Source organism: Ictalurus punctatus, chromosome 6, assembly GCF_001660625.3.
Source record: "Ictalurus punctatus breed USDA103 chromosome 6, Coco_2.0, whole genome shotgun sequence".
In the NCBI taxonomy this organism is placed as follows: Eukaryota; Metazoa; Chordata; class Actinopteri; order Siluriformes; family Ictaluridae; genus Ictalurus; species Ictalurus punctatus.
This window is the reverse complement of record NC_030421.2, coordinates 24,774,181-24,801,492: the sequence shown is the minus strand read 5'-3', so window position 1 is coordinate 24,801,492 and position 27,312 is coordinate 24,774,181. Positions and strand designations below refer to the sequence as shown.

The 27,312-nt window shown below is 38.9% G+C and overlaps 1 protein-coding gene across 2 annotated transcripts; it reads left to right on the top strand.

Annotated features, from left to right (window-relative positions):
• The first annotated feature begins 555 nt into the window (after positions 1-555).
• stk24a (serine/threonine kinase 24a (STE20 homolog, yeast)) lies at positions 556-27,238 on the top strand. 2 transcript variants are annotated; one of them, XM_017470074.3, is made up of 12 exons: positions 556-1,243; positions 1,336-1,403; positions 7,659-7,889; positions 12,739-12,795; positions 16,612-16,720; positions 16,860-17,017; positions 19,379-19,564; positions 19,746-19,891; positions 21,954-22,083; positions 22,529-22,603; positions 22,971-23,107; positions 24,271-27,238. In XM_017470074.3, the coding sequence occupies exons 2-12, from the start codon at positions 1,359-1,361 to the stop codon at positions 24,299-24,301; spliced, it is 1,305 nt and encodes a 434-aa protein (XP_017325563.1). In that variant the 5' UTR covers positions 556-1,243; positions 1,336-1,358; the 3' UTR covers positions 24,302-27,238. The 2 variants fall into 2 exon arrangements, with proteins under 2 accessions (XP_017325563.1, XP_017325564.1); XM_017470075.3 differs by lacking the exons at positions 556-1,243; positions 1,336-1,403 and adding an exon at positions 5,519-5,633.
• Positions 27,239-27,312: the final 74 nt, after the last annotated feature.

Sequence of the window (27,312 nt, the reverse complement as noted above, 5' to 3'; positions counted from 1 at the left end):
TAATAACTGTGGAAAATTACTAGTAGTAAATGTAGGTTTGTTCCAGTTCTGCATGTGCGGTATAAAGTTAGTGCCAATCCATATATACATTATACAGCTAAGTTAATAGATGATGATTCTGTACTGTTATTAACATGTTTATAAAACATGTTTAGCAAACACGCCTAATAAATAAATAAATATAAAATATATTAAACACGTACACCTGCGTGGTTGTAATGCTGAAAGTTTTTATTTTATTTATTTATTTATTTTTTTTATAGTTAGCCTACATTTGAGCAATGAAACACAAACCACTTCTGTCTCTCAAGCGCATGCGCCAGAGCGACAACGCCCACTTAAGCAGCGCGGGTCATGGCTGAATTTCAAATGGCTCACTGTTTCACATATAATGCACTTCATAGGGTGCAAAAGCTACAATTCTAGTGCTCTTATGTAAGGATCAGGAAGCCAATTGGGATTCAGACAAAGGACCGGTCGTCAGACAATTTTGGACCGCGGTCGTCAAGGGGCGTGGTTAAAACTTATGACGGAAGAGCGATTGGTCCTCGCGACCCTTTTGGCTCCGCCTTGAAATAATCAGAGGTTTCAATATGGCGGAAGGCTACAGCGGAAAATGAGGAGAGCAGTTCAGTGCATTTGGTGAAATTTCGCGTTCTTTTAACTGTTTTAAATGTAGACACCAACTTATCGTTTGCTAGCCTTCGGATTTCAGATATAATAAGGAACCGAGCAGTATTGGCAGCTCTTCTAAGCGGAAGTTGAAAGTTAGCTAACTAGCTTGCTGTCCGTCCACCGAACTTATGCGGCAGTTGGCAAAAATAACCTAATCCTCTCCAGTCCAGTGACTCTGGCGGTTTATCGCGTTTAATCATCTCAGCACTGTTGCTCGTGTCTGGCATTCTTTTATTCCGTGAAGAAGTGCTGAAGAGCGGTGTTATGGATGTCAGAGTGGTCGAGGTGTAATTTCTCCATCGAACCTAGCTGGGTTGCTAGCAGAGAGAACCACACAGCCCCGGAGTCGCCGCTAAGTGTCTGTGTTACTAACCACGATCAGTCCTTTGAGTAGTTCGTTTTGCTCGCCGCAATATTTCCTTTAGTTGCCATCGTAACAAAAATAACTGTTCCTTTAGCTAAGCTAGCTAGCCGTTGTTTGGACCAGACGTCAACTTGGAACAAGGACGGGTTTCGCTTTGTATTCGTCTGGACATTATTGGAGTGTTTTCCTGGCTTTTGTGTTATGGTAAACCCTGCAAGCTGATATAACCACAGTGGTGGTCGCGTCCACTTTGGGAGTTTTTATTTATTTTACTTTTTTGTTTTGTTTTGGCCAAGAGACTTGGTGTGAATAAGAAGTCATGGCTCGTCACTCTCCTGTCCAGAGAGGACTTTCAGGCATACAGGTAAGGCTAACTGGTTTATTCTCACCCACTGTCACACATTCAACAGCAGCTTACAGTAGAAATGAACTATAATGTGAGAAGAGACACTCTTATTATAAAATGACAGCGCTGCTAAGCTCCACTAAGTAGGATTACTATCTAGTAAATGTTTCACTTCAGCCTCTTTTGGGGTTTGGATAAATACACCTGCTACATGATTGTTCAGCCACCAAGACTTGTTTTTGTGCAATGTATGCGTTTTCCATCGTTTTTGCAGTAACTTCCGATTTTGTAATAAACAAGGAATACAAGAATAAGGCTGTGTTTCTACATGATACTAGTTCAGTTTCCTGGGGAGTTTCCTGAGCGCCACAAGCCCCGAAACAACACCGGAAGTAATGGTTGTGAGTGAAGCCACGATACTGTATGCATTTTTATTATCGTGCTGCTTCATCCGCTAAAGCAAGTGATTATATTGGAGCTTGTTTAGGGCAGGGGTTTTCAGTCCTATCCACAAAGCACCGGTATGACTGCAGGCTTTCATTCCAACCAAGCAAGTGCTACACCTGGTTTCACTGGTTTAATCAGTTCATAGCCTCCAAACAACGACCAAGTGCCTCCAGTTTAACTGTAATGAAAGCCTACAGGCATACTGGCACTTTGCTGATAATATTGAGTACCCCTGGTTTAGGGTAACTGGGTTAAAGGAATAGCATTGTTGCTAGTGATGTTGTGTATGCTTGTCTGATATCTTATGGAGCTGGACCATCAGGGATCAGACCTACTTTGACCCCTTTTACTCAGTCATGCAAGGAGGCCTGAGCGGCCTGAACCTATTCTTAATCCCATCATCTTCCATCTACACAGCGAGATTTGACTGCATGTTGATGTGTCAGAATCAGGGTTTTTTTTTCTTCTTCTTTTTGCAACATAGTACTCGTAAGTCCTCGTGTCCCGTCCAGGGTGTGTCCCTACCTCACACACACAGTTCCTGGGATAGACTCTAGATCCACCGTGACCCTGACCGGGTTTAGTGGTTACTGAGTGAGTGAGTGAGAGCATAGTAGGGATGGGCGATATGGACTTAAAACTATCACGATATTTTCTGGTGTTTATTGCGATAACGATATCAGTGGCGATATAAATATAGTACCATTCTCTACTGTTTTTGGCTACAAGTGACAGCTTCTTGCAGTCTTGAGAGCCTCTGAAACACAAACATTGATCTAAAAGTAAAACTGATTTTCTGTAACCAAACCAGTTCCAGATTGTAGAGGTAGCTCCTCATTTAGCGATAAACTCCCCCTCAGCTTCACGTCCTCCTTCCGCCGTACTCGTTTTCGCTCTGCACGTGAGCTGCGAATGGGTCGCAGACCATTGCACACCGAAATACGTCATCAACTAGGCTTTATCGTTATTATCGCGGGAATATTAATTCTTACTGTGGGTAGAATTTCTACCGGTATATCGCAAACGATAGATAACATATCGCCCATCCCTAGAACATAGCAAGTGATTGACAGATAAACAGAAATGCAGCCTGGTTTTTATTTCTGTCCAGGATCATTCTCACGCTTGAACCTCCTGACACTTTTTGAGAACTCGAATACAAGCAGCAGTGACATGATTAAAAATTGAATAAACACGGTCTAAAATTTGATCCTGTTTTATTTTGATTGCATCCGATTGTATACGAAAGTAACATTCCTTTACAATGTTTGGAAAAAAGGAGAGATGGTGTTAGATTTAGGTTTCTTTTAGAAATCATTTTCTTTTGACAGGTAGTGGTGGAATTGTGGAGAATTTCCAATACTGTTTTGATTGTAGAGTGGTGTGTTAACAGCTATGGGGAAGTGATTGTGTTTTTTTTCTTTTCTTTTTTTTTTTTATAAACTTGTTTAATACTTGTCTGTCTTCTGTGGCAGGGGTCGACTATTCACTAGCTCTTTCACCCAGAAAAAGTAGGTCAGTGGGGTTGCACTTTTAATGCAATCAGAATGTGTTTAGTGTAGTGACAACGTTGTATAACCTAGTAAGAAAGAAACACCGCAGTATTATCAGAAATGTTAATGCAGCAACTCAGATTTATGTGTTCTTACATAAAGTATTCACACTTGACATGTAACAGTGATGTTGTTGTTATTAATATTATTATTATTATTATTATTATTATTCAGATTTGGAACATCCTGACTTGTGTCCTGAGAAAAAGTCATGCTTGTCTTGTCGGTTATGCATTGACTTGCAGCCGTGATGAGTCTGAGCTTGACCTGGTATTAGAAACTATGTCAGTAGCGGTTGTAGTATAGCTCTGCAGATCTAGTGCCGCATCAGATAGGGCTTTGAGGTCAAGAGTCAAGCCCAAGCTGCTGACTGAGTAACCATTATGTGGCTTACCAGCACTGCAGCACTTTCCTTCCTGTCCCATGTCCCTGTCACACAACTCAGTTATCACCTGGTCCATTCTAGTGCTGTCCCAGGTTTCAGATTGTTGTTTTTTATTTGTCATTATCTCTGCCAGTATGTCTCAGTATTGCTAAAGAAGTTATATTGTGTCTTACCATGATATTCATGCTCGTATTTTTAATTTTTTTTATTGTGGCTGTAAAGTTAGTCATAGCTTCTCTCTCGTCATCAAATGTACTTTCTGTTTTAACGGGAAATGATATAACAGGCCGACGTGCTGGCATAAACATGAATGCAATTGACTGATTTCTGTACGCTGGATAACAAACGAATGGATGAATAAAAAGTTGACGAATCACAAGTAAACTTCTAGTTCTGGTTATCAAAAGAACATGTTCAGATTTAAATGTTTCTGCTCAACGATGTCCTGTCTAATACAACGTTTCTGATCTGAGAATGTGGTAGTTTAGTGGTTAAGTATCCGGGCTAGAACAGAAGGCTGCGCGTTCAAATCCCAGCACCACTGGGCTGTCACTGTTGGGCTGTTAGCATTAATCTGCTCACTTGTAAGTTGCCAAACGAGTAAATATAAATGTAAAATACAAAGCTAATCTACTTGTGGAAATACAGCATTATTGCCAAATATTAAAGAACTATAAGTGGAGAGTTCTCACTTTAATCAGCATCATCCATGCCAGTCTCTGTGTCATCATCTGAGATAAAAGCCAATGGGGAAATAATTGCTGATTCAGTCTGTTCTGTTGGCTAAATTTCTTGAGATTAATGTGTTTTTATTAGGTCATTTCAACATTTCACGCTGTCCTCTGGAGCGAATATGTATACAGTCTTCTCTGTTTTGATGATGTGACATGCGGGAGCATCGCAGACATTTCGTCAGCCAGTACCTTATTAGAAACCGAATAGATAGCCTAATGCCCATTTTGCTGACTCGTATCTGTACAGCAACTTGATCAAAGTGTGAGAACACACTTGACTAAAGATTTTAGACAGCTAAAAGTTTTAAGCAGACTGACTATTTTTACTACCATGTTGGTTAAACTGGGGGGCACGGTGGCTAAGTGTTAATGACATTTGCCTCGCACCTCTGGGGTTGGGGGTTCAATTCCCACCGCTGCCCTGTGTACCCGGCGGTTGCATGTTTTCCCTGTGCTTCGGGGGTTTCCTCCAGGTACTCTGGTTTCCTTCCTCAGTCCAAAGATAGGCTGATTGACATCTCTAAATTGTCCTTAGTGCATGAGTGTTAAGCTGGCTCCGTAGTCAGTGTGATATTTGCAGGCAGACAGCCAAGGTGAGCTTAAAAGGTGGCATAAATAAAACATTTCCAAGTCTTTTGGAAAATATACAGATTTTGATGTCTAGATGTCGGAGTATATGATGTCAATTTAAATCAAATTAATTCAATTTTGGCTTTTGACTGGTTTCCAGAATTCAGCCACAGTCACATACAACAGGTTTTCCCACACCACCACACACACATCATAATATCCAAATGCCTGGCTGTGAAAAATTCATCAAAAACTTCAGGCAACTCACTGAATAATCTGAATTAAACACGTCCAGATTATTACAGCTCATTGCTGTTGAAATGAAAGCTTGTTGCCAGATTGTGGCCGTAAATATTGTGTTTCCCCTCTGATTAGCTGCGGAGGGCTCCGCTGGCCCTTTAACTCCATTCCATAAGATAGTGCACTCATACATGTTAGATAAGTGTGCGTGAACAACGCCCCATTTTACTTTCATGATAAAGTGTTTCCACCTGACTACCAGGGCCAGTGTAAGTAATATTCAGCTGGAAGAGCGCAAATGGAGTCTGTCAGGCCACAGGTAAAATCTTTGCTCTTCGTTGTAACAAACTGATTTTTTTTCACTTTCCTAGTTTTGTTAGAGGCATGTTAATGACTGTTCCCTGTGAATGGTACGAGAGTTTGTTTTGTGTGACAGATGTTCCGGGCTTTTTGTGTGTGTGGTCTGTGCTTTGTATATCAAATCTTCTTTATCAGGCCTGCAAATAATGAATCCTGTTCACACCTTTATACTGTTACTGTTCCAATACATGTTGGCTACATGAATAAAACAAATATTATATGTGTAAAGACTCTCAGAGACTGGATTATAATTCATTAGTCCAGACCTGTGACTGAAGGTGTGGGGAAATGCATATTGTGTCTGTATGTTAAAAAGCAACTCCAATTAATTTCTGAAAACCTTGCATTGTTTGTTTGTTTGTTTGTTTGTTTGTTTATTTATTTATTTATTTATTTATTTATTTATTTATTTATTCTGATCGTTTTAAATTTGAAACAAAAGTAATGTTCCTTTCCTGATGTGAGTGACGCATAGTGACGTCAGCTTTTGTACTTTGTCACAGGCTTTTATCAGTCTAAGCGTTAGAGTCCAGGTCGTAATAGGAGTTTACCGGTATGCTATAACTCAGAAACCAGAAAAAACAGAGTAGCGAACTAGTATTCCAAACATAGCTGGTGTATTTGTTTGTCCCTTTTAGCTTGTTGCAAATATGTCTGGTTTCTGGACTTTTTAAGGCTGTTTTGTTTATTTATTTTATTCTACTTACATTGTTTTGTTTGCTTTCTTTTCCTGAATGTGCCACACAGAACCCATAACTATCTAACTGTTTTATTATTGAGTGTCTAGTCAAATTCCTTTGATTTTAACATATACCAGCAAACAATGAAAATGAATCCTTCTGTGAACAGGGCCATTATCTTTGTTTTTGTGCAGCTCAGGTGGTGTAGTTTTCACTACCCGAGACTTCACTGGATTTTGGAACTTCATTTCAGTTCTTTCTTACTATGAAATGTAAATATCACGTACATTCTTTAAACCATCCAAATATTATAATCATGTTTTTTTTTATTTTTTATGTGGAATTATAACCATTGTATATGATTAAATGTAGTTTATTAGCATTATGCATTGAGTGTAGTGTGTACAAATCAGGTTGGATATCCAAAAAGAGGTGGTTACAAAGACTTTAATTTCTTCAACTCCATCACCTCACATTTAAACACACGTCTTGTGAAAGTAAAGACACAATAGAGACAACAAACACTTTGCTGCTGTGAAGTTTGGTCATGGGCACAAACACATTAGGCTTTATAAAATCAGCTTGCATTCATTGGTTGAGCTATGAATTCTGCAACATATCAAAGAATGCTTGAAGATAATGCGAGGCCATCTGTCCGAAAGTTGAACGTGAATCAAAAGTGGACTTTTCAACATGATAATGATCCTAAACACACTAGTAAATCCACCAAAGAATGGCTCAAAAAGAAGAAATGGAGGGTTATGGAAAGGCCTAGTCAAAGCTTGGATTTGAATCCCATTGAAATGTTGCAGGGGTATTTTAAACGGGCAGTACATGCAAGAAAACCATCTTGCAACTGAAAGAATATTGCATGGAAAAGTGGTCACAAATTCCAGCAAGCCAATGTCAGAGACTGGAGGACAGTTATGCAAAATGCCTACAAGAAGTTATTTCCGCTAAAGCGGGCAATACAAGTTTCTGAGGCCAAGGGTGTACTTACTTTTTCCGCAGAAGAATAATCACATTTATTGATATTTCTGTTGTATAAATGCTTGAAAAGGCTAATTTGCCTTCTGGATCAACTTTATTAATAGGCAGTTTCAGAGATGGTAAAATGTTTGCTTGTCCAGATATGTCAAAAAAGGCAATCATTTCCATGGGGTGTACTTACTTTTTCACATGATTGTTCATCTTGATGTCCATTTCAAGGTGAAATCCGGATGGACTAGGTTAACAAGGAATTAGCAAAAGCTTGTGTAATTAAAGCTAACCATGTCCTAATGTCCCTTTGTTTCTTTGTTTAGAATATTAAAACCGACCCAGAAGAGCTGTTCACTAAGCTGGAGAAGATCGGGAAAGGCTCATTCGGAGAGGTGTTTAAAGGAATAGACAATCGTACACAGAAAGTCGTGGCCATTAAGATCATTGATTTGGAAGAAGCTGAAGATGAGATCGAGGACATTCAGCAGGAGATCACAGTGCTGAGCCAGTGTGACAGCCCCTTCGTTACTAAGTATTATGGGTCATATTTAAAGGTAAGTGCATCGTCACTAATAGTCAAATCATAGCGATGCACAATATGAGAAAATGTAAGATGTGTGTCTTATACTGGCCTGAATGGAACAATGTTGAAGCGATCCTCTTAATGAATATTACCATCATTTACCGTTTTAAAGATGTACAGGCCCAAAGTTTACGTGACGATTCTTTTTTTGGGGTTTGATTTGAAAAGTTCTCTTATCCTGAAGACAGCTTGCAAACACTGTAAATGCCAGACTGTAAACCACGCACAACAGAAAGAGTTGTACAATTGAATGGACACTGCGGAGGGAGGACAGAAAGAGATGTGGTCAGAGAAGTGTTTAGGAAGATCTGCAATGTAGCTGGAAACAGGACAGTGTGGCCCACACTTTTCATGTTTGGGATTATTATACAGTGGATATAAGAAGTCTACACACCCCTGTTAAAATGGCAAGTTTTTGTAATGTAAAAAAAAAGGAAAGCAAGATAAATCATGTCGGCACTTTTTATACTTTTATTGTGAAATTTTAACATATTCATTAAAGGGAAAAACAATAAGAATCAATTTGGGGGGGGTAAAATAAAGTACAATAAAGTGTGCACACCTCTAAGCTAATACTTAATTAAAGCACTTTCAGATTTTATCACAGCATTCAATCTTTTTGGGTATTTTGACATTCTTCCTTGCAAAAGCATTCCCACTCTGTCAGATCGGCTGGGTATCTCCTGTGCACAGCCCTCTTCAGGTCACCCCACAGATTTTTGATTAGATTTATGTCTGGAGTCTGGTTGGGCCATTCCAAAACCTTGAACTTGTTTTGGTGAAGCCATTCCTTTGTTGCTCTGGAGGTTTGCGTTGGATCGTTGTCAGGTTGAAAGGTGAAATTCCTCTTCATCTTAAGTGTTTTAGCAGAAGCCTTAAGGGTTTGCACCAGAAATGACTGGTATTTGGAGATATTCATAATTCCCTCCACCCTGATAAAGCCCCAGTTCCAGCTGATAAAAACAGCCCCAAAATATGATGCTGCCATCACCATGCTTCCCCATGGGGATGGTGATCTTCTGCTGATGTGCTGTGTTTTTTGATGCCAAACATATATCTTTTGGTATTATGGCCAAAAAGTTCAACTTTGGTCTCATCAGATAATTAGTCCACATGGTTTTGGGAGATTGGACATAATTTTTAAAATCTATTTATTGGTTATAAAAGGCTTCTGTCTTGCCACCCTACCTCATATCCCAGAGATGTGAAGAATTCAGGAGATTGTCACATGTAGGGGGCAACCAGTACTTACCAGAAATTGCTGCAGTTCTTTTAATGTTGCTGTAGGCCTCTTGGCAGCTCCTGGTCTTCCGATCAATTTTAAAGGGACATCCTGTACTTAGTAGTGTCACTGTCATGCCATGTTTTTTCAACTTGTTGATTATTGTCTTCAGGGTTCCGTGGTATATCCAATGCCTTGGATTTTTTAAATTTTTTTTGTAACCCTCGCCTGCTGGATGATATTCAACAACGAGATCCCATACCTGCTTTGTAGGTTCCTTGAGGCCCATGGCTTTTCTAGTTGGCTGTTACCAAGAAGTGAGAGAAATCCTATAGGAACAGCTGTACTTTATTTAGGGGTAATCAACCAGTCACTTTAATTGATGGCAGGTGTATACTAATTAGTATTTAACATGAGTTTGGATGTGATTGGTTGATTCTGAACACTCCGACATTCCCACTTATAAAAGGGTGTGCACACTTATGCATGATGGGTATTGGAAGTTTTTAGTTTTTTTTTCTTTTTCTCCCCCAAAATATTTCTGGGTGTTTGTCTCCTGTTATTTATATGTTGCATTTTCACAATAAAAGTGAAAAAGGTTCTGACATGATTCAACTTTACAATCACAAAATCCTGCCATTTTTAACAGGGGTGTGTAGACTATTTGTATTCACTGTACATTAACGGCTTATTTTAGACTAAAGAACTAAGCTCTTTCTGCGATTCGTTCCCATTCACTGAACACATTGTGTGTTTTGCTTACTTAGAAGCCCAAATATTTTTTTCTTTTTGGTTGTGAATCATACTTGTGCCCAGCATTGCTTTAAGTACAATAAACCATCTGGTATTTTCCCAAATTTTGTTATTTTCCAAAAGTTGTTTTTGAAGGCAATCTTCCAGATATATACTGAAGTCGGGTCAGAACAGGAGTTCTCTCTCTTCTCTCAAATGATCTAACCATTGTTATTTTCTGTGTTAACAGATTACGGTTTAAAGCTGCTATTTAAAAACATGCGGAAAATGTGTTTGATTCTCCATTTTGCACTGTGACGTGACATTTCTGTGTGAAACTGCATATTTGGTCAGAGTTTGATAGGTTTATGGACAATGGGCATTCCAAAACAAGCATCCCAATGTAGATGCTGGCCTACAGTCATTTGTGGAGGACTGGATGTTCACTTCCTGCAATACCACTGCCCTTTCTGGGTATTAAAGACCTTACCAAAGCAAGCAAATGGTGTGTTAACAGAATATTCAGCTAGATTTTATTTCATAGAAGTTGTTTTAAAGAACTACTGATGAAAGGTTTGTATTGGGACTGGGATCCTGTGGGTCCTGTCAAAAAAAATCTCAGAAGTGGGCAGTTTATATTATTTTGCGTGTGGGAGCGGGCAGTCGGATATGAACCTTGTGGGATTAGGAAAGACCACATTGAGAGTGTATAGGATGCTTGGACAGTGCAGTGTGCCACATTTACTGCTTTCATTCATTCATCTTTATTAAATGCTTTATTCTGGACTGGGCACTGTGGTTTTAATGACTAATTTGTTTGTTTTGATGAATAAAACCAGCCGAGTTAATGAGAAAATACCACCAGGAGGTGCAAACATAGTAACGACAGTAGTGGGCAGGATTGGTTAGAATTCTTTTAAAAGTGGGCGATAATGCGATTGGGGGAAAAACAGTACCATTGTGAAATACTTAAACAAGCCCATCTGGTCCCAACAACCATGGCACGTTCAAAGTCACTTACGTTTTTCTCTCCATTCTGATGTTTGATGTGAACATTAACTGAAGCTCCAAGCCTGTATCTGCATGACTGTATGCACTGTGCTACTGCCCCACGATTGGCTGAGTAGATAATTGCATGAATGTGTACAGGTGTTCATAATAGTGTATATGGTGTGTGTGTTACCTCTTAAACATGGCTACAAACATGGTGTGTGTGTTACCTCTTAATACATGGCTACCTCTTAAACATGGCTACCTCTTAAACATGGCTACAAAACTGTACGTGGTGTATTTTATATTCAGATTCACGTTAAGACAAGTTAAGGCATACTGTTTAGAATTATTATTTCTGTATTCATGTGCCTCCACAGAATTTTTCCACCTCTGATTAAAAGAAAGGGCTGCACATTACACATTTCTGCTTCTAAGAATCTTGTCTGGAACAGACTTGGTTTCTTTTTCCACCTTACTTTCTTCATTGTTGCTGATCATTTCCTCTCAGAGGCTGCTTTTTCATTTCCTGCCTCATTGTACTCTGTGGTCACTGAACGGCACCACTATGCAGCAATGATTTAATTTTTATCCTATATAAGCATGTAGCTTATGAAAGGCGTAGTTAAGTGTAATTCCTTCCCATGAACATCAGGGAAGTTGCCAAACTGCTGTTTCTTTGCCATTCTGTTTTATCTAGCTGGAATGACTGTCAGCTTAATTCCTCCAAATTGTCTTCCCAATTCAGTTTGTGGAAGTCCCTTTTTTTATATACCATATTCTCACATTCTTTAAACATGTGTGTATGTTGTAATGAACAGTTCCTTTTAAAGGTTTATTTATTTATTCATTCATTCATTCATTCATTCATTCATTCATTCAGAATGTGATTTATAAATTACCCCAGCACTTGTGCACAAATGTGATTTTAAATGGCAGTATCATCTTGGATCCATCATCCAAGATGATGGCCTATACTGATTACATAGCTTGGTATGTGGGTGTAATTTGCAGAAACATAGAACTCAATTCACATGTGAAAACAGGGGGTTTCTTAATACTTCCATTTAAAACTGATTTTGGCTACTTTTTGTAGCCAGAGACCCTTTTAACAGTAAAGTACATTTTATGGACCTGCTCTCTCTGCTATGACTTTTTTTTTTTTTTTTTTTTTTTAAATAAACATGATCCATCTATTTATTTGCCATTTATTGGAATTATATTGTTTTTATTACTAAACGTTCCACTCGCAGAACACATTAGGTTGAAGTCGATATTATATATAGAGCTTTTTGTTTTTATTTAGGTTTAGATTAAACTTCGATTCAAATAACCAGTCAAATAGGCTAATAACGATAGAAAACCGTGTATGTTATTTCCAGATCCTTAAAAAAAAAAAAATCACAGATCCATTGTCCATGCTTCATTTTGAGAATCCCTTTATTAGTGGATTATAACATGATAACCAGAAACTTCAAAGTACAGATCCTGCATTTCAAGCTGCATGTTGGATAAAGGTAGTCATTAACTAATAGGGCTGGGTGGTACTGCTAAAATCACAACGTTTTAAAATCCATTTCTTGGGGATTAAAAAAAACAAAACATATTGGATAATTTATTACTCAATCATCATTTGTTATAAATGACACCTTCGTGGGCACATGATTTTGTTTAAGTTTTTATTTTGGACCTGCTTACTGGTAGTTGATATGAATAACTTTCACGATTTTGTTCTTCATAACTCAACCGTATGTTCATGGTAGCAGGTCATGTGAGCTCTGTTGTGGGTTTTGGTTGTTTGCTTTTTGCATGACATGCTTCTGCGTTCTGACATGATGTCCTAATGTCTCTTGTTCTCTTGCTCTTTCTGTTTCAGGGCACAAAATTATGGATCATAATGGAGTATTTAGGAGGTGGATCAGCATTAGATTTGGTGAGTAGTACAGTGGTGCTTGAAAGTTTGTGAATTTGAGAATTGTTTTTATATGTCTGCATAAATATGACTTAAAACATCATCAGATTTTCACACAAAAAAGTAGACAACAAGAACCCAAAAATAATGTACTTGATCATACAGTTATGTGAAAGAATAACTATACCCAATGGAAATTGTTGGCTTTTTTGACATTTGGACAAGCAAATATTTGATCATCTTCGAAACAGTGCCTATTTATGAAGTTGATACACTATCAAATGACACATAAAATTGACATTTTGTAGTAATTTTCACTATTTAAATTAACAAAAAAAACAGATCAGTCACAAAAAAGTAAGTACACCCCTACATTAGGGTTGCACAATTATTCGAATATCGATCTCGATTACAATTGACTGCCCACGATTACCTGAACATGATCGAACGCGATATTGACGTTTAAACTCCGCTCATATAAAACTCAGTTGCATATCAAATCAAGCACTTCCTAAACTCACAGCCAGTCACCATAGAGCGGCACAGGGATGATGTCGTTTTGTGCTGCCAAACCCCAGAAACGAGTTAGCATTTTAGCGATTCAGGTGGGAAGTCATGACTCTAACATGCTGCTAAATGGGACTACAGACGTTGTCGGAGACGTTAAACGTCATCACGACGAAAAGGAAAAAACTTTGCAGATAAACTGGTTCAGGTATGCTGTGCACAATTTCCAAAAAGCTTGGTGATATTGATGTTGAAGTCGAGCGACCGTGGTGTAGTTTGTTTATAGCATACGGTTAGCTGTTTATTTCTGGCGATTGTATTTAGGCTTCAAACTTCATAAAAGTTGTGTTCATTTTTGAAAATTATCTTGATGCAAAAACGTGTTGTAGTATTGTAAACGTTGTTGATCACAGATCTTATTTTTTGCGATAATCCAAAAGACTATGGGAAAAACCTATTGGGTTTTTGTCAAGGGAATCAGTACGATGCTAACTTCCGGGTTCCGGTGCAAAATGACGTTGTCCCTGCGCCACTCTATTGGGTGATTTGGCTGCATCTTTCCTCCTGTAAACACTGTTATTGTCTTTTGTACATACGCCTGGATTGTTTTCATTTAGTTGCATGTTATATTTGATTGCGTATTTTCATTTGGTTGATGACATTTTTATTTTTAATTATCCTATATTTTGGGTACAATTTTATTTATATTTTGCTTCTACGAGATGATGCACATTAAGGACCAGTCTAATTTGATGCAGAGATTTGTACATTAGTAGGAATGTAGCACAACATGGAGGTGAAAGCAGTGGTCTGTTTATTTACATGTGAAAGTGCAAAAAAAAAAAAAAGTTGTCCTTAAAATCAATGATTAATTGTGATCTCAATATTGATCAAAAATAATCGTGATTATCATTTTGGCCATAATCGTGCAGCCCTACCCTACATTTATTACACCTTCAAATTCATATAATTAGAATCAGGAGTTCTAATAAGATTAGGTGCCAGTGATTAGAACCTGCTTAGGGGAGTGCAGGTGTCATTTATACCCCTCTCATATCTAGTGTCTGGTGTTCCCTTTGCTTTTGAGGTGTGTGGTGTCATCATGCCAAGATCTAAAGAGTTCTATAAAGTTGCGGATGCCTTGGAGTCTGGCAAGGGATTTAAAAAGATCTCCAAATTTCTGTCTGAGCAAAGATGCAAAATTTCATTACAGGATCTGCTAGTAAGTCTTGCAACTGTTGGTGTCAAAGTGCATGCTTCTACAATCAGAACGAGATTGCACAAAGTTGACCTGCATAGGAGGCATGGCAGGAAAAAGCCTTTGCAAAACTACAGTTTGCCAATGAGCATATAGGCCAAGACCAGGCCTTTTGTGCTCTGGGCAAATCAAAGATCGAGTTGTTTGGCTACAGTAACAGAAGACATGCTTGTTGCAATCATGGGGGGATTTGAAATGGGCAGTACATGCAAGAAAACCCTCAAACATCTTGCAATTTTATTGCAAGTTGTTACAAATAAAAAGTATATTGCATGGAGAGTGGTCAAAAATTCCAGTAAGCCTGGTGGACAATTATGCAAAATGCCTGCAAGAAGTTATTTCTGCTAAAGGGCGCAATACCGGCTTCTGAGGCCAAGGGTGTACTTGCGTTTTCCACAGAAGAATATCACATCTGTTAACATTTGTTGAATAAGTGATTGAATAAAAAGCTATTTTTCCATGTGGTTTTATTCAAGTATTTCAAATTTTATTAATAGGCACTGTTTCAACAATGATCAAATGTTTGCTTGTCCAAATATGTCAAAAAAGCCAACAATTTACAAGGGGTCTACTTATTTTTTCACACGACTATTTATCGAGGAACATGATCCAGTATTACATGTCTGTGGCAAAAGTATGTGAACCTTTTGCTTTTAGTATTTGTTGTGACCCCCCCTTGTGCAGCAATAACTGCAATTAAACGTTTTCGGTAACTGTTGATCAGTCCTGCACATCGGCTTGGAGGAATTTTTGCCCATTCCTCAGTACAGAACAGCTTCAACTCTGGGATGTTTGTGGGGTTACTCACATGAACTGCTTGCTTCAGGTCTTTCCACATTGCTATTGGATTAAGGTCAGGACTTTGACTTGGTCTTTCCAAAACATTAACTTTATTCTTCTTTAACCATTCTTTGGTGGAACGACTTGTATGTTTAGGGTTGTTGACTTGCTGTATGACCCACTTTCTCTTGAGATTCAGTTCATGGACAGATGTCGTAACATTTTCCTGTAGAATTTGCTGGTATATTGTTCCATCAGTGATGCTAAGCTGTCCAGGCCCAAACCTATGATACTACCACCTGCATGTTTCACAGATAGAGTAAGTTCTTGGGCTGAAATACAGTGTTTTCCTTTCTCCAAACATAATGCTTCTCATTTAAACCAAAAAGTTCTACTTTGGTCTCATTCACCCACAGAACATTTTCCAATAGCCTTCTAGCTTGTCCACGTGATCTTTAGCAAACGGCAGAAGGGCAGCAATGTTCTTTTTGGAGAGCAGTGGCTTTCTCCTTGCATCCCTGCCATGCACACCATTGTTGTTCAGTGATCTCCTGATGGTGGACTCATGAACATTAACATTAGCCAATGTGAGAGGCCTTTAGTTGCTTAGAAGTTACTCTGGCTCCTTTATGACCTCATGGACTGTTACACGTCTTGCTCTTGGTGAGGGTAAGAATGGTCTTGAATTTACTTCATTTGCACACAATCTGTCTGACTGTGGATTGGTGGACTCCAAACTCTTTAGAGATGGTTTTCAATCTTTTTCAGCATGATGAGTATCAAAAACTCTGTTTTTGAGGTCCTCAGTAATCTCCGTTGTTCGTGTCGTGATACACTTCCACAAACGTGTTGTGAAGATCAGACCTTTGATGGATCTGTTCTTTAAATGAAACAGGGCGCTCACTCACACCTGATCATCATCCCATTGATTGAAAACACCTGACTCTAATTTCACCTTCAAGTTAAACTGCTAATCCTAGAGGTTCATATACTTTTGCCACTCACAGATATGTAATATTGGATCATTTTCCTCAAGAAATAAATGATGAAAGCATAATATTTTCGTCTCATTTGTTTGACTTCTAGTTGTCCATTTGTAGTACTTCTGATGATGTTTTAGGTCATATTCATAAAGAAATATTGAAAGTTCTAAAGGCTTCACAAACTTTCAGTTACCACTGTATGTAACGTTCAGCATGGCAAGTTAGTCTCGGTTCATATTGAGTAGTCCTGTGAAGTATACCACAGTGTCTATACATGTAGGGTCCATCACACTGTCCCCTCTGTCACAGCTGGAGCCCGGGCCACTGGATGAGTACCAGATTGCTACTATACTGAGAGAGATTCTCAAGGGGCTTGAGTATTTGCATTCAGAAAAGAAAATTCACAGAGACATTAAAGGTATTTTAATAATGTGAATATATTGAGAGTGCATTGTGAATAAAGCTGCATTATCAGTTCTGACATGGAAATTCATCTCAAAGCCTAACGTGTGTGTGTGTGTGTGTGTGTGTGTGTGTGTGTGTGTGTACATCCACAGCTGCTAATGTGCTGCTGTCAGAGCAGGGTGATGTGAAGCTGGCTGACTTCGGTGTGGCAGGCCAACTTACAGACACTCAGATCAAGAGGAACACATTTGTGGGCACTCCATTCTGGATGGCACCTGAGGTCATAAAACAGTCAGCCTATGATTCAAAGGTCAGAACCCATCACACCTCCTGACCAAATCTGATATGAACTCGGCTACACATTGATGTAGGGATCTTGATGCCATTTTGAGTGTATACTGATGCAGTGTAACAGACAGCCAGGTGATCAGATATGCCTTTCTTTATCTCTTCAGAAATGCTATACAATTTCCTTGTTTCTTTTTGTGTCTTTGTTTTGCTGATTCAGATTATGTGCAAACTTGCATTACTGTGGTGACTCACACTAAACTTCCTTATTGTTCTGAACAGTCTATGAAACATGGTTCATACAGTGTTGTGTAATTCACTCGTTTCTTGTAAGGGATGACATGGCAGATAATGAGACATCATGTAGGCGACTTGTTTTTTCATTCTATTTCAGTGAATTAGTGAAGGAAGTGTTTATGTGGATTTCAGAGTTCTGTGTTTGTTTAAAACGTCCATTTGTGTTGCAGACATTTTTTATACCTTATAACATGTATTCCACAGCATTCTTTATCAATGTACATTTGTTTTTTCTTGCACACACTGTTTGAATTTCAATGTGAACAATGTGCAGCTTTGTATTGTTTTGAATTGCACTGTGCCTATTTATTCCTCCACCACTTGGGGCCCTCTAAAGCCGTGTGCTTTGTGAAATGTATGTAAATTTCATTTAGCTCTACTGTACAACATAACAGCTATTTCATGGTAGTATTGTCCACAAATAACGAGTTACCCACTTCACACCCAGTTTTTAAGTTAAAAAATATATATAATAGTGCTTCATCTTGCCTTGATTGCTGACGCCTTTGAGAGTGGGAAGTCAGATAACAGGTGCACAAACTAGATACATGTTTATGCAAAATGAGTAGAATACCATACTTGATTAGTACAGGATAAATACAACGATCAGCCATAACATTAAAACCACCTGCCTAATATTGTGAAGGTCCTCCTTGTGCTACCATTACAGCTCTGACCCATCAAGGCATGGACTCCACAATACCTCTGAAGGTGTGCTGTGGTATCTAGCACCAAGACGTTAGCAGATCTTTTACATCCTGTAAGTTGTGAGGTGCAACTTCCACAGATGCTTGATCTGATTGAGATCTGTGGGATTTGTAGGTCAAGTCAACACCTTGAACTCTGTCATGTTCCTCAAACTATTGGTGAACAGAGAGTATACAATTGCCATGAAGGGGTGTTCTTGGTGTGCAACAATGTTTAGGTAGGTGGTACGTGTCAAATTAACATCCACAAGATTGCCAGGACCCAAGGTTTCCCAGCTGAACATTGCCCCATCTCGCTGCGTCTGCCGGCTTGTCTTCTTCCCCGAGTGCAACCTGGTGCCATCTCTTCCTCAAATAAGTGATGCATACTCACCTGGCTGTCCACATAATGTAAAAGAACACGTGAATCATCAGACCAGGCCACCTTCTTCCATTGCTCCATGGTCCAGTTCTGGTGTTCGTTCAGTGGTGGACAGGCATCAGCATGGCACTCTGACCGACCTGCGGCTACGCAGCCCCATGTGCAGCAAGCTCCGATGCAGTGTGTTCTGAAACCTTTCTATCATAGTCAGCATTAACGTTTTCAGCAATTTATGCTACAGTAGCTCTTCTGTGGGATTGGACCAGACGGGCTAGCCTTAACTTCACTCGCACATCAGTGAGCCTTGGGCGCTCATGATCTGGTCACTGGTTGTTCTTCCTTGGACCATTTTTGGTAGGTACTAACCAGTGGATACCAGGAACACTCCACAAGACCTGCAGTTTCAGAGATGCTCGTCTAACTCGCAATGTGGCCCTTGTCAAAGTTGCTCAGATCCTTACGCTTGCCCATTTTTCCTGCTTCCAACACATCAACTTCGAGAATTGACTGTTCACTTACCGTCTAATATATCCCATCCCATGACTGGTGCATTTGTAACACTATAATCAGTGTTATTCATGTCACCTGTCAGTGGTTTTGTTATCATGGCTGATCAGTTTATATTCATTTATTTACAATCATAGTATGAGATTTGAGACAGGGTTTAACAAATGAACATAGTTTTTAAAGAGACGCTAAGAGCTTGCATTTGTGTGACAGCTCCCTGATCACTCCATGATGATAAATATGTGTTTAAAAATGGCTGGGTGATAAATATAGCTGTAAAGTCTCTAACACTTTTTTTTACAAGTTTATATCGAACCTGTCAGCCAAGGGGATGAGCTTTGACCTGCGCTCTAATGTATATCACATTTAATCATCCATATGCGCCAGATCTTTTGTGATCCTCGTTCACTCTTTTCTCATAGGAAAGAGTTAATGAAGTAGAGTAAAAGCATGAATGCATGAGAGTGTTGGTGAACTGTTTTATCCATTAAGTGATGCGCTTGTTTTTCAGGCAGATATATGGTCGTTGGGTATAACCGCGATCGAGTTGGCCAAGGGAGAGCCGCCTCACTCTGAACTGCACCCCATGAAGGTTTTATTCCTCATCCCAAAGAACAACCCGCCCACTCTGGAGGGAAACTACAGCAAACCGCTAAAAGAGTTTATAGAAGCCTGTCTCAACAAGGAGCCAAGCTTTGTAAGCATTCATTATTTCAATACTGTTGGATCTACGTGAGCAACACAATGTGCTGTTTCTAATGTGCCACTCGATTTAAAAGCTTTAACTCGTTTATATACTTATAGGACGTCAGATTTGCCGGTCTGTGAAGTTATACTTTTTTAACCTGGATGCTTATGTTGCATCTTTCTCTCTGCAGAGACCTACAGCCAAAGAGCTGCTGAAACATAAGCTTATTGTACGTTACTCTAAAAAGACCTCGTACCTCACAGAGCTCATTGACCGGTACAAGAGATGGAAGTCTGAGCAGAGTCGAGAGGATTCCAGCTCCGACGAGTCTGACTCGTAAGCACAGGCTGATTGCTTCCCCCCCGACACCCCCCCCCCCCCCCCCATATTTTTTACTTCCAACATCTTGGTACACATTGGTTCAAACCAAAGTTGAACAAAGGTACACAAATGACATATATAGTATTCAAAATGAGTAGAATAGCATACTGATTCAATACACTTGATTAAATTTTAACTGGTAAACTGACAGTAAAACACAATTTTAATTTACAACACAATCTATATAAAGTGACCTCCACTAATATTGGCACCCTTGGTAAATATGTGCAAAGAAGGCTGTGAAGGTTATTGTTTAACCTTTTGATATTTTGTTAAAAAAAATTCCCTCTGCTCTCATGGATATCAAACAATTGCAAACACAACACAGGTTTATCAAAAAAATCTTTGTTAAAAATGTGTGCCACAATTACTGGCACCCCTATGAACCTATGAATTCATATGAGGAAAAATATGTTATAGCTGTGATGAGCAGCAAAAGGTTGTTGAGCTTCAAAATGGGAAGTGGCTATAAGAAATTAGCATGAACATCGAAAATGCCCATTTCCACCATCAGGGCAATAATTAAGAAGTTCTGGAAATGTTATGAATCAACCTGGAATTGAACGTGTGTCTATAATGTCTCAACGCACTTTGAAGAGACTGGTTCGAGTGGAGATTGCAAGATCTCAACTGAAATTGAAGAAATTGGTTGCGTCTTGGGGTCAGAAAGTCTCCAAAACTACAATCTGAAGTCACCTACATCACCACAAGTTATTTGGAAGGGTTTCAAGAAAAAAGCCTCTACTCTCATCCGAAAACAAACTCAAGCGTCTTCAGTTTGCCAGACACTACTGGAACTTCAAATGGGATCGGGTTCTATGGTCAGATGAAACCAAAATAGAGATTTTTGGCAATAAACACCAGAGGTGGTTTTGGTGCACACGGAGAGGTAGCCATATGGAAAAGTCCCTCATGCCCACGGTTAAATATGGTGGTGGCTCTTTAATGTTTTGGGGCTGTTTTTCTGCCAGAGGACCTGGATATTTTGCTAGGATACATGCCATCATGGACTCTATCAAATATCAACAGATATTAAATGAAAACCTGATTGCCTCTGCCAGAAAGCTTAAAATGGGCCGTGGTTGAATCTTCCAGCAGGACAATGATCCAAAACATACATCAAAATCAACACAAAAATGCTTTTCTGACCACAATTTCAAGGTTCTGGCCATCCCAGTCCCCTGACTTGAAACCCACAGAAAACCTGTGGGGTGAACTGAAGAGGAGAGTCCACCAGCATGGACCTGAAAATTTGAAGGATCTGGAGAGATTCTGTATGGAGGAATGATCTCAGATCCCTTGCCATGTATTCTCCAACCTCATCAGGCATTATAGGAGAAGACTCCGAGCTGTTATCTTGGCAAAGGGAGGTAGCACAAAGTATTGACTAAAAGGGTGCCAATAATTGTTCCACACCTATATTTAATGATGATGATGATGATGATGATGATACTTTATTTATCACACATACATATGCACAGTGAAATTCTTTTCTTCGCATACCCCAGAATGTCAGAAAGCTGGGGTCAGAGCGCAGGGTCAGCCATGATACAACGCCCCTAGAGCAGAGAGGCTTAAGGGCCTTGCTCAAGGGCTCAACATGTCCAGCTTGGCAGTGCTGGGGCTTGAACCCCCAACCCCCCGTCCAGCAACCCAGAGTCTTAACCACCAAGCCTTTTTTGTGATTTGAACAGAAGCTCAAAAGGTTAAACAAAGACCATTTTTCCACAGCCTTCTTTGCTCATATTTATCAAGGGTGCCAATATTAGTGGAGGGCACTGTATACTGTCTATTCATTATTTTGAGTATTAGGATTATTTCAGGTAAGAGCCAAGGTAGCCTGGCATTATCCGAATTTTCTTAACTTTACCACATGGGAATTGTTAAATTATCGTACCAGTGAATGTCATTGTTATATGTATTATTGGTTAACATTTTATTTTGCTACAGTTGTGACAGAACTCCTCTGCCCTTTTTGGCAATTCCAGTTCAAATCAGTCTCTGTGTCTTTACTCAGGGAACAGGATGGACAGGCCTCAGGTGGTAATGACTCAGGAAACGATGATTGGATCTTTACCATCAGAGAGAAAGACCCTAAAAAAATCCAAAATGGAATCATGCAGCAGTCAGAGCTGGACCACAGCGAGGTGAAGGGGAGAGAGAAACTCTCAGCCTTATACATGTGCACAGGGGTCCATTAGATGGGGAGGCGGAGCACAGAGAATGCTTTTGTACAGAAATGTGTGGATCATTCCTATGTACAATTAGTAAATGCCATTATTCTGATTGTGTTTATTATAAAACCTTCTTGTAATTACTGAATCAGAACCGTTTCAGATTAATGACCGCAGTAACGGTTCCCTTTGTGTTCATTTGACGTGTGAGGCATTATATTTCTCTGATAAATTTCTAGCTAATTTTTAATGCCTTTGTGCACAAATGTATATAGTGTTATAGGTTTTATTTTCTTTAAATCCCCATCATTGACCAAAGCCTAAATTCATGTTTAGTTTGTAAACCACCACAACCAGCATCTTTGTCAGCAATCCATGCTGATATAAATATGTATAATTGTGGTTCTCCCTCCCACAGGTACAGAGCAGTGCGCGTGCGCAAAGGCCTTTGTCTCAGAGCCTGTCGACTATTATATCTCCGTTGTTTGCAGAAGTAAGAACTTAATCACATTTATTTGCAGTGCACTTGTTAGACTTGAGCGACTTGCTATTTTACTGAACATTTTTGTGTATTTAAAAAAAAAAAATCACCCATAGAATTTAGTGTTGCATGCAGGCTCCATAAGTAACTTTTACACACTGCATTGATTCAAAATATGGAGCTGTGCATATAAATAAAAAAAAAAACAATCCCAGTGCTGCTGATAATAATAATAATAAGCCGCCGTATTGCAGTGCGAAGCAGCAGCCTCCTCTTGGCTTGTGTATGTGGGTCAAATAAACCGTTTAAGTGCTAGGCCTGTTGCTGCTGAGTACCACAGGAGGGTTAATAGTTTACCAGTTGCTCCTCTCTCTTCCAGCTGAAGGAGAAAGGTGAGGCGAGTAATGGAAAGCCAGAGGCAGTGGATGAGCTGAGGGAGGCCATATTCCTGGCAGAAGAGGCATGCCCAGGCATCTCAGACTCCATGGTCACAGAGCTAGTACAGAGACTGCAGAGGTATGATTCATGGATTAAAGTTCTCCAGCACCTCCACAGATTTAAGTCATATTCATCTAATAGAGTTCTCAACTTAGTTTACATTCAATTAAAGCTTCTTAATTACAGAATGTTATGTATTTTATTGCTGTATTTTTTTTTTAATTAATTTATTTTATTTTTGGTGGGGGTAATTCTAGGTAAATGTATGTAATTCCACATTTCAAAGTGGTTACACACATTGACTATCTTAACTCTCTGGTACTTGACACGAAGTCTCATGGAGCATCAGGTATGAGAATGAAGCAAGCTTCTTGATGCTTGTGGCCATCTGTGTATACGCTCATTTTTCTAATGGCACAACTTGAAATTTATGACACACTGACATTTTTGGAGCCACTGGATTGAAAAAGGAAAAAATGACCGTTACATGGAGTAAGTGGTAAACATGAAGCTCTTAAGTGTTTGCAAATGACCAACAGCTGAGCTTTGTCATGGCTATGTCCATCAAATGGACTCCACTTGTAAAAGTAGGCAGTAGTTGGCTGTTTATTGACATAGCAGACTCTAGAGTAGGGATATACAACTAAAATTTGTAATGTTCCAGTTACATTTAAAAAAAAAAAAAAAAAATGGATTCAAGAATACAAAGCAATACTATTCCTTCTATCTGGAGAAGCAGCTAACATGACTAAATGGAGACAAGAGTTGGCATTTAACCTTTAATCATTAGTGATTTAGTTCATGGCTATAAATAAGATATTTTGAAGTGGTTGTGTTTGGTTTTGTAGCGATGCTTCATGTTACCAATTTTGACTCATTTCTCCCCTTTCTGACCAACTGTCTCTAGTCCTGTAGCTAGGTCTGATGAGCTGCCTAAATAATTTACGGAAATACATGTGACTGGATGCAACTGACGATCTGCTTCCAGAGTGCTATTGGGTCTTGTTTTGAAAGCTAAACTTGTTAAATGACGGCCTTTTTTTTATTTTATTTTATTTTAATTAATTTATTTTTTATAAGTAAAATACATTGATCAGTACACGGGTCTGGGTCTGCCAGTTGTCACCCTTGCTCTAGGGAACGCTAGTGGTTTGGTTATTCATAGTAATAAAGGTAATTAGAAGTAGACCTTCCTCTCTGCTTGTCTTTCTGACTAACCACAGGTATGTTCTTTCTGGCAGGTTTGCGGTTCCCCGGGCCTCATCTCACTGACTGCTTGCTGTGGATTCTCCTCTCTCCCTCGTAGTGTAGCCTCTCACTCACACACTCACACACACACACACACACACTCACTCACTCACTCACTCAGCCTGTACCTGGCACACTTATTTTTTATTTTATTTTTTTTATTTTTTGTTTACATATCAGGTGAATGGGTAGTGTTGTGGAGGCCTGGCTGGGTTTCGACTCGGACTCTCACACCCCTTCTGAGAGCACTGCACCTTGTTCAGCACACACAGGGGCGGAGTAGCAGGTGGTTGCACCAGCCATGTGCAGGTTCTTTCCAAACTGTATGTGTAAAGTAGTTTGCGTCTTAATGACACGATTTTATTGTTAACCGTCTAGTGAGTGCAGATTCAGTGGCAACATGAAAACTAATTCAACTGTCGTGTTGGGAATTACACTGATTCATTTCATTCACGCTCTAGCCAAAAGAGATGGCTAGTTAACATTTCAGTGGAGAATGTGTGTCAGAACTTAGTTGAAATGCAAGGAGTGGTTGTTATATGGTAGGTGTACATGAGTATTTTTTTATTATTATTATTATTATTCAGTAGTTATCAGCTGGTCAGTTTTATACAATACCCTGTTTTACACATGTCCCTTCGCTAGTGTAAGTCTTACACTATGGTATTTAATACAAGCTCTGTAAAGTAGGCAGACAGTTTCGTTAGAACTTGGACAGTTGGTGCAAACCAGTTATTGAATGTGCAGTGTGTGAGAACTTTAAGGTGTGTGTGTGCATGTGCTATAGGCTCCCAGCAGTGAAGTCATGATGATCCTTTATTATTATTTTTTTTTTAACTCAGGTATCCTGCTCTCAGTAACTGGAGTCTTCTGAGAGGCAGACTGAGCGTGCTCAACTGGGTGTGTAAATGTGTGTGTATATAGGCTTCCAAACATGTCATGGAGGTACGCTAATGAAAACACTGTGTTTAAAAATGGCCAACTGCTCCTGTAGATACTGTTCATTAAGATATATACGTCAACTGGCCATCACTGAGATTGCCTTGTCTTTTAATTTGCTTTTTTTTTTTTCTCTCTCTTTTAAATCATTTGATTACATTTTTTCATGGATTGAACGGAACGCTGCCATTGGACCTGTTATCACATCTTTGTTCTTCTCTACCTTCACAGTGCCATTCATACTCTCCTATTGTTTCCATTTACCAATCTGTTCGAGTCCAACCCTTAGGAAATATATTTTGATAAAGTTGCAATCCCATGTATTATTTTTTTTCTAATCATTTCAGTCATGGAAAAATAATGCTGTATACTATGATTTTATTATTATTTTTTCTTTAAAAGCTCCAGACTATTTCACCAAACTCCAGTCCTTTTGATTTGCTGTAAACTTGTCATATGCCGCTAAATCCTCATGTCTTCCTGGAAATTGAAATGGTACAGGGTGTTTTTAAATGTACCAACAGCTTGAATTGCACTTAGATAACTGCCTTCTTATGATACATGAATTAGCCATAAGACATAAGCATGAAACTTGTACAGTGCATTTCACTTCCTTAGGACTGCTGACGTGAGCAGCCTCTACAACATCCATGAGGTCTCACTGTGGTGCATTTCGAAGCTGTTCATTGCTCATGTACATTTACTGTCCGTAGTGAAAAGCTAGCATCAACAAACGTGTTGTGGTAGAACTGCACTTGTGCTTACCCTTAATCTTGTTTTAACCTGTAACTGCATTTATTCACCAGGTTTTAAAACGTTAATCCAGTGAGTTAAAGCTGTAGCGTAAAAATAGCATGGGATTCTGAGCGTAAGGCAATTCTAGATAAATCTCTTTTCTAATTGTTTGGGGACATGGCTGCTATCACAAGCATGATGCATATGCATGTGTGTAGCAAGTGTTTTTTAAAATCCTGAAATCCAGCTGTTTAAATTCATTTTAAAAGGCTTTATGCAAACATTTACTAAAATTTGAATTTTTGTGCTTCTTAAATGGCACACTTTGTTCTAAAAACAGTTTGGGAAATGTAAAGCTGTTCTTCAAGACAGGAAATTTGAAACAATTTAATGACCATAGTGGGGTTTTTTTTTTAATTATAATTTTTTTATTTTTATTTTATTTTTTTTAGAAATTTAGAAAGAGATGGAGAACAAGACACTGACCATGAAACTACTAATAGTTCAGAGAGCATCATGAGGAGTGATGTTTCTTTCATGTAGTCAGGTGGAAAGTAACTTTTTGCTTAGTTATCGTCTGAATTATGATCAAATTATAATAGTTATAATGTGTCATAAGACTAGATTGGAATTATTCATTTTAAAACTGAAGAACAGGACTGAGACTGAAATAATGATGAGGCTATTAACATTCTCGAAGAAACAGTTACTGAAAGTTGAAAAGAAGCTGTTCAAATTATTGCTGGTTTAATGTTTGTGGTTCTAAGTCCTACAGATGGCATTTTAATAGAAGCGGAAATCTGCACTCGCGTTCAGACGCTGTCCTGTCGATCAGCCTGTCTGTTTACTACAAAGTACACCCCCCCCCCCCTCTTTTATTTTTGCCCTTGTAGAGAGATTTTTTTTTCCCCTATTATTGATGTTTGCACCTTTTCCATTTCGAGTCTGAATGTTTCCCTGTGTGTAAGCTGTAATTTTCTGAGATCACGGTTTGTCTTGTTTATCTTTGTGACTGAACTTTCTTGAGTATGGCAATAAATTAGGCTGTCAGGTTTCTCAGCACAGATATATTCTATGGAACAGAATTCAATATTTTTATAAGTGTAAAGTGCAGTATTATCTCTCGAATGAATTACACCATATGCTATCTAACTGATTTTCAAACAGTGTAATTTTCTGTAACATTGCTGAGTGTATAGTCTTGTACATAATTCTTGCTTTTGTCATCAAATACCAAGGTACTGAATTCCTTTCAAGCTTTTAAGAAAAATAAAAATGATGATAGTTTGATTTGCCTGCTATGTGATGTGTTGGTGGAAATAAGTTTTTATTATTATTTTATATTTCTTTTTGAGCAGAAA